The sequence below is a fragment of the Carex rostrata genome, chromosome 4 (genome assembly GCF_964058835.1).
Source record: "Carex rostrata chromosome 4, lpCarRost1.2, whole genome shotgun sequence".
Classification (NCBI taxonomy): domain Eukaryota; kingdom Viridiplantae; phylum Streptophyta; class Magnoliopsida; order Poales; family Cyperaceae; genus Carex; species Carex rostrata.
The window spans coordinates 12,589,709-12,598,073 of NC_135921.1; the positions used below are offsets into that span (position 1 = coordinate 12,589,709).

Genomic DNA, 8,365 nt, shown 5'->3' on the forward strand with positions numbered 1-8,365 from the left:
TGTCAGAGGGTTTTCAGATTAAGTCTTCGAGTTTAGTTTGCTTGTGATTTAGAGAGAGGGAGATGGGTTATGAGTGATTTGGTTGGGAGTTGAGCACAAAATTATATTTATATAGGAGACCGAGACAGAGTCAGTCTTGGCAAATGGCAACTAGTCAAATACAAGTCAAAGAGAGGGGGCGATGAGGAAGGGACATGACATCGATCGATATCCGAATTGAGATCCAGTAATCTGTACATGTCGTTCATTTTAGTCTGGCACGAATCTTGAAGCAAACCACTATATTCCAAATAGAGTATTCCCTATGATTAGGTACACCAGATTCGATCTAGAGGGTTTATTTAAGAGCGGGATTAGAGGCTCTAATAACGCATGCCCAGGGCCCGGGGCGGAGCCAGAATTTAATTTCTTATAGAAAATTTAGTGGGACATTTGAATATTACAACTTTGTTATATAGGACTTCATACGTGACACACTTCGGATCGTGTCAGAGGCCACGTCAGCTGCATAGGCAGTCCAGATCAACAATTCATTGTCCTATCTATAGGGAGTCCGCATCGTCTGCAACTCTGCATTAACTCAAAAGAGCATTTTTGAGTTAATGGATATCAGTCGTCCGATTATAAACGAAGCACATCCGGCCTCCCACTTAAAAAACATAGGGCCTTTAATTTTAGTTCGGATCTAATTTACATGAATCTCAAAGCTAATCAGACGGTTCAGATACATTAACTCAAAATATTCCGTTTTGAGTTAATGCAGAGGATACGAATTCCTATAGAGGATGGTAACTTGGTAAGTCCGTTCAGATTTATTTACTCTAAGCCCAAGTCAGCATTGATTCAATTCGGGTCAGGAACCTTGCTCTCTTTGACATATAAATTAATTGTTTGTATTTTGTATATAACCTTTTCATATAAGTTCCAATTCAGTTCAATTTTTTTTATGGAAAGCCAACTTTTGTATTTTGATCAGTTTGTCATTAACAAGTTAGATGTGAATTTTCTTAATTGTCATCTAGGAAGAATAATATATAGTAGTTAGTGTTATGATGCTTTGAATTGTCTTCTAAGTGACTATAGGATGTTATTATGTGCATTTTACTATTTTAGGAATAGTAAATTACAGTAGTTAAGAATTGTGATAAATGTTAGGAAGCATCTATAGATAGAATATGACTATATAACAACTCAAAAACTTAATGTAAGCAAGTAGCTAGATTGTTATTATTACCAAATTGTATCTTTGAGTTGAGTTTATTTCATCTTTTCTTTAGTTTTTTTATTTGTCTATGAGTGATGTATCGTTAAACTTGTTAGATCTCTAAGCATCTTTGTCACGTAGGACATTGTTATCGGACTAGGGTCAATACATATAATATGCATATTTAATAATAAATTTAGTTTCTCGAGAACCGATCATTGTTGGAAAAAAAATATATCTTTCGTATGAGAGGTCACATGTTCAAAATCTATATAGAATTTTTTTTTAAATATTAAATAGTTGAGTAACTTGATCTTCAAGATTTTTAATAAAAAATATTTAATTTTTCAGTTTTTCATCATGTTAGATATACAAAAATCTAAGAATATAATTGTATATATATTATTTGTGTATAATGTACTGTGCAGTAGCTAACTGCATGTAAAACATTTGATAAAATGAAAGTTCGTTTTCATAAATGTATTATTTATATGGAATACTAAGGTGACTATTTTGTAATTATAGTGATATTTTACCGTTGTGAGGTTAGTTTAACCAAATAAAATACTTGGGAGTCATATTCAATAAAGAACCACATAGTTTAGAAAAAAAAAATACATTTCTTTTAACACATAATGTTGCATCTCTAGCTAGTTCACCCCATAGGCTCATAGTTGTTGTTAAGAATTCCTACACGTTTTTGGAAAAATAATACAATTTCATTGACTATGACTTAAAGCGTATGAGAATATCTTTCTACATATTATACAAGATGCAAAGGCATTAATAAAGTTGTTGTCATTGTCCCAACAAATTATAACGAAATTTACCACAGTTGGAGAGAGTATAAGATATTGTGAATGAAATTAAACAATGAAGTTGAATGAATAAAAATGGTTTCATATTGTGAATTTTTTTTGTTGGTTTGTTATTTGGTATAGCTTGTTGGTGATATGGTCAAGCTCTGATGTTTTATTTTTACTGATGGGTCAAACTTCGATATGCTGCTTGTTTTCAGTTGATTGTTATGATTTAATATTTTCATAGGGTTGTTCTTGTAAGATTTGGAGTTATGTTACATCAAATATGCTTGATATGTAACACTGTTATGGTTTTGTTAATTGTTAGGAGGTTTTTTGTTAAACAGTTTAGATAATTGAAGGTTTCTTACGGGTTTTAGACTTTAGAGCTTGATTTAATAGTAGGACAAGTGGGCAGTCTGTACCGTTTGGTACCAGTACTGGTAATAGAATGTTTTCTTATATTTCCTTTCGAATTCATTTCTTTTTCTGTTTATAAAAAGTAAAACCAGATTACTCTGGTAAAAAATTCCGAATGAAATAAAAATTGAACTTAATAAAACAAAGAAATGCATCATGTCATTAGTACATCATGCCCCACATTATCTGTACCAAGAATTAAGAAGTGATCCGAAGTTTTAGGTTTTGTTTACGCGAAGCTTTGGTTCTTTTCCGGCTGGGCTCGTCAATGTACAAGGAATCAAATGTTGCGTATTACAGTTTGTGAAATTTAGGATGAGATATTCGGTTTTGTAATGTTGTTTCGATTTTCGGTTTTTCTTTTATTTCAAAAGTTTTGGTCACATTTTTGGAAACACGAATAAAAATTTACTGGTACTTTCTAGCTTTTCGACTGAGTGTTATGCTCAGTTTGTTGGTCCTTTCTATAACCTTCTATTTGATGGATTCGATAAACATGGTTTAAGTGGTACCAATTGGTACATTGAATTGTGCAGAAAAACTGAAACAGATTAATTGTCTTGATTTGTACCAAGCAAAAGTGCACACACTGTAAATCAAACATTTCAGTAAAAAAAACATTCAATTTGAGGACTGAATAGTCTGAACAGAATCTAAGAGATAAAAATAGCAAAACCAAGGAACTATTGCATTAAATAGCAAGAATCAATTGAACCAATATTTGTACAAGTTCATCTATTTTAGAGCCACGTAGTTACAATGTAATTAATCATCAATAAGAAAAAACAAATAACGGATCCTTTGTGCAAAGTGAAAAAAAAAAAAAAAAATTCAACGAACACATGAATATGTTCCAAATTTCCAATGATTGGTGAGAACCCAATTCAACATGGAACTGGTAACTATATATGTATATCCAATTTACTTTTATACCCAACAACAAATCAAAATTTAATGTTTACTAATTTACCCTTGAAAACTTCTTGGTGTTTTGGGAGTATGAACAATCCCTTGCTCAATATCACCTCCTCTTGGACTGGCAGAGGGCCCCACAACCTGTTTCCCTCTACTTAGAAGCCTCTTAAGAGACCTAAACCGAGCTGACACCGGCGATTTCATCTCATCTAATGGCAGTGTGCTTGGAGGCAAAGGGGTCATAGGTGATGGTACCATATTTTCCATTGCTCGTCTCGGTATGTCAATGACGAGTACGTCAGGAACACTTCTTTTCCTCGAACCGGTACCATTGGAACTAGATGTCGATTCTTGTACCGCACCAGTAGATACGTCATCCTGGGTACCCCAAAATAACACATTGGTTGGTAAAACCCGGGGTTCAGTCACATAGTCTTCCCGGGAAACAGCATCCAATGATTGACCCTGTACCGACTGTTCTTGGGTGTGTACCGACTCGGTACCAACCGCACTACGGCACAGAGGACAAGTCGAGTGAGAATGAAACCACATGTCTATACAGTTGACATGGAACCCATGATTGCATTTTGGTAGAATTCTCACCTCCTCTCCGTCGGATATATCGGACAAACAAACCGAGCACTCCAGCCCCTCTTTAAACTCTTTCGCATCGAAAACCGTGACCGGTAAGGATTGAAGCACGGCTGTGTCGAGACCTCGGCGTACGACTGGTAAATTGTCGCTCACAAAAGTGAAATGGGGTTGTGAGGAATTCAGCAAATGTGAGCCCATGAACCTCTTTGCATATAAATAGAGAAGAAATACGAAGATTACTACTAGAAACAGAAATATTAGCGAAGCCAGTAATACACCATTACTGATTGTCACGGCTGATGATGTATTGAGGCCTGCAGGACCTGTTTGCGAGTCTGACATGGCCAAGGATTTCAAGATTGAACCTTTGGTTCTAGTTTTGCTTCAGAATTTTAGATATGTGCTTTTTGATTTTCTCGAGAGAGAGAGAGAGAGAGAGAGAGAGAGAGAGAGAGAAGAATTAGTATTTAGTAAACTAACTGGTTTGGGATAGAACTAATATAGGAGGAGACCGAGAGAGGTCTGCGTACGGTTTGTGTGTGTAAAAAAGAAAAAAATTATAGAAATATGAGGGAGAGGTGTGCGCTGACTTGACAAAGGGGCTTCTACGGGGAAGAAGAAAGACTACAAGGAAAGCGACAATTACGACTGGGAAATAAATCTGCTACGATCCTAATGGGGATTGTAGGGTCCTACGATTCTAAATCCAACTTTTCATTTGTTTTGAGATTCGTGTATAAAAACAACTTCTATAGAGATTCGTACAACTCAAAAAAATGAAAGGTTGGATTTAGAATCGCAGGACCCTACAGTCCCTTGGGATCGTAGCAGATTTATTTCCATAATGACTAATGAGTGGTGCTTCACGAATGATGACTAGGAAGGTAAAGGACCTTGTGGCCTGGTTTGTGTGGCCCTTTGTGTTGCCTTAATTTTAGGTGGTTCTTTTTTAATTCAGATCTGACCGTGTAGAATGAGATCTGAGTCGTCCGTTATAATCTGACATAAAATTTAAGATTAATCCCTATATTCTAAATAGGTTTTGAATTGATTTTGGTTCGGCTAGGAGTAGTTTGTCCTCTACAATACTGCAGAGGATGGTTTATTTTTATTCAGAAAATATTCATATATTATTATTTTAATGAGATAATTTAGACATCTACTTTTTTATGTATTTGTATGTTGTTAGTGAGAAACTTTATTGAAACTGTTCAAATAAAAACAATTAAAATTATATATTTCGATAAAGTGCATATTAATTTGTCTACTGGTCTTTCACCAAAAAATCATTCAAACTAAATTGTTAACTTCCAATAATTCAACAGTAGTCACCAATTCTACGTCTTTAAAATTATATACAATATTTTATATACAAAAATTGTAAATGGTATTTATAAACAAACTATAATTTGTTATGCTTCTCTTATTCTCATAAATTAATATATTTTGTAAACATAAGATGTCATGAAGCAATTTACAAATGAAAGAGATGCACACAACGGTCACAAAAGATCCATTGTACTTGGTTTGGGGTACCAAGACCAGGTCATAGGTTCGGTGATTTATGAATTAAACCAACCCCCCTTAATTTGAAACTTTGAACGGGTCGTTCGTGCCTTCCCCGTTGCTTCATAATAATTTATGAATTAAATTCTCTTCCAAAAACTTGTTCGTCGCGCTTTCAATTTTGACACGGCTCAGAAAATTCCTCATGCCTTGAATGTGACATATAATTTTAAAAATCAACCACCATTGCCCGGTACTGAGTACTGACACAGTATACACTGTAAAGAGCATAGACAAAAATATAACAAACATAAAATTCAAAATAAACTTTAAATTCCAAATGAATTTATCTACAAATATCATGGGAATAATTTACATATTATTTGTAAAAAAAATTAAAAAATCATAAATGATTCATCTCAACCTTAAAAAATATTCAGAAATTATTAATAAAATCTACAAAAGTTATTTAGTTCATCTATTTATTTGGAGAGATAATAAAATGAATATTTTGAGAATTATTTTCAAACTTTCTTTACCCCGTGAACAAGTGGAATACCATAATAGGGAATCTTTTAGAATTATTGGATCTAGACCGTTCTTTTTAACTTGGCACGAATCACAAAGCCCAATAATATTGCCTTCAGGGGCGGATCTAAAGGCAATCAAAATGTGGCTAAGTCACCCCTATGATTTTAAAATATTAATTATATATACTAAGATTTAATTAAATTTTATTTTTTTGAAACATTTTATATAGCTCAGCCTTCCTCATAAATGATTACATGTTTACTTTAGTCTAGTGGTAAGAGTTTATTTCGTGTTGGAAAGAGTTTGGATTCAATTCCTACTAGTCACAATTTTTGTATTTTACTTTTAGCTTTCCTATCAAGATTTTTTAGTTCCGCCCCTGATTGCTCCGCACTAACTCAAATGTCAAAGCAGTTAAGAGTTAATTTCAAACCGTAAAGTAAAGTGAAGGAAATCTTTTACAATATTGAAGAAGATACGTGTCCGAACAAGTGAACATATTGTAGTTTATTGGTTTATGACCTAACAATCCTGAATTAGTGATACGTATGGCCCACACAATTGAGATAATGCGATCCAACTATGTCACAATTAAAATTGCTTCATTGCCTCAAATGCTTAATATATTACATAAAAAATTTGATAGGTTTCGTCATAGATAAGTAGCAAGTGTTATTGCCCCTAATTTATATGTTTTTAAACTTGGATCTACAATTGCAGTCGCTAATTGTGGAATATGTAAAACTAAAGATACATTCCATGCTTTGCGGCGAGGCAATACAGGACCTAATTTGCAGGATCCTTTGTTCTTTGATGGTCGGCCATTAAAAGATAATACAAAGTAATTTAGGGTGGTTTGAATGGAGCAAGAATAACACTAATCAGAGAATAACATTATTCTTTTGAGCTATTCGATGTTTGAATGGAGCAAAAATAGTAATAATTCACTATTCTTTGTTTGTCTTATATGGTTTAGCTCACTATTCTACTAATTCAACCAAAAATTAGATTAGCTACTATTTTTAAACTTAAGATTAACTCTATTCTTGCTATATTCTTTGTTTCATCCAAACAGGTATAGTATCCTCTGCGAAGTCGTTCCGTGCGGAGCTTTTAATCTGGTCCGTTCGTTTCGGATCGGACGGAACAAATCAGATCTTGCCCGAATTGAAAAAAAAAATCTCAAAATTTGCGGAGCTTTTAATCTGGTCCGTCAGATTCGAAACGAACAGACCAAATTAAAAGCTCCGCACAAAACGACTCCGCGATGATACTATTCCCATCCAAACATACCCTTAATAAACATAAAAATGGATCTTAAAAGAAAACAAGTTCCTTTCACTATAATGCTTTTTTTCCGTGTCCTTGTAATCTATTCAATGCACAGACAAAAGAAAAATGTAAATAAATTATAGCGTTGATGGACAAACTGTTCTTTATGAAAACAAAAGCTTCCTCGAAAAATGTAAATAAATTATGAGGAGGATTCAAATGCCTCCATGTTTTTGTGCCTCCATCATGCCTCCATCTCTCTCCATTATTTTCAAAGTTCAAACAGTCGATCCGAACTGCTCAACCTAACCTCCATACTAAAATATGTTTGGAGACCAAATTTTATATTTTTAGGAATTTTTTTACTATTTTTTTAGATAGGTACAAAATCAGTAAATCTGAACCATCTAAAAACAGTATTTTTCTACCTATTCAAAAAAATAGTAAAAAAATTCCTAAAAATATAAAATTTGGTCTCCAAAAATATTTTAGTATGGAGTTTAGGTTGAACGGTTCGGATCGACTGTTTGAACTTTGAAAATGATGGAGAGAGATGGAGGCATGATGGAGGCACAAAAACATGGAGGCATTTGAACCCTCCTCATAAATTATAGCGTTGATGGGCAAACTATTCTTTATGACAACAAAAGCTTCCTCAACCATCCGAAAGGAATCAGACGGATGACACGAAATCACAACCTTTTTAAAAAAATGCGGTAATTACCAACACGGCAACACACATGCTAACAAAAGTTCATAAAAGAAAATTGTTGACTAAAGACACTATATTTGAACTAATTTATTACACACTTCAAACTATTTTTATAATATACCTATACTATTTAATATTTTCTTAAGAACTGAGGATATACTTGGATAGTTGGATGCACTCAGAATAGAAGTTATTCGGAATAGCAACGTGCACACAAATTAACAATGTTTCTACTATTCGGAATAATTAGAATAACTGTTATTCTTTATTCCTTGTAAATGTTGAAATAACTATTATTGGAAAGTATGAAGAGAGAGAATGTTTCATTCTTTGATTTAAACCAACAAAGTTCCAAAATGACAAAGTTGATGCAACTTATGCTATCTTTACGTTGTACAATTCGTTTGAGAT

At 33.5% G+C, this 8,365-nt stretch overlaps 1 protein-coding gene across 1 annotated transcript; it reads right to left on the reverse strand.

Annotated features, from left to right (window-relative positions):
- Positions 1–3,175: 3,175 nt before the first annotated feature.
- On the reverse strand, positions 3,176–4,514 carry LOC144553425 (RING-H2 finger protein ATL60-like). Its single transcript, XM_078301577.1, has one exon. The coding sequence runs from the start codon at positions 4,273–4,275 to the stop codon at positions 3,391–3,393; it is 885 nt and encodes a 294-aa protein (XP_078157703.1). The 5' UTR covers positions 4,276–4,514; the 3' UTR covers positions 3,176–3,390.
- Positions 4,515–8,365: the final 3,851 nt, after the last annotated feature.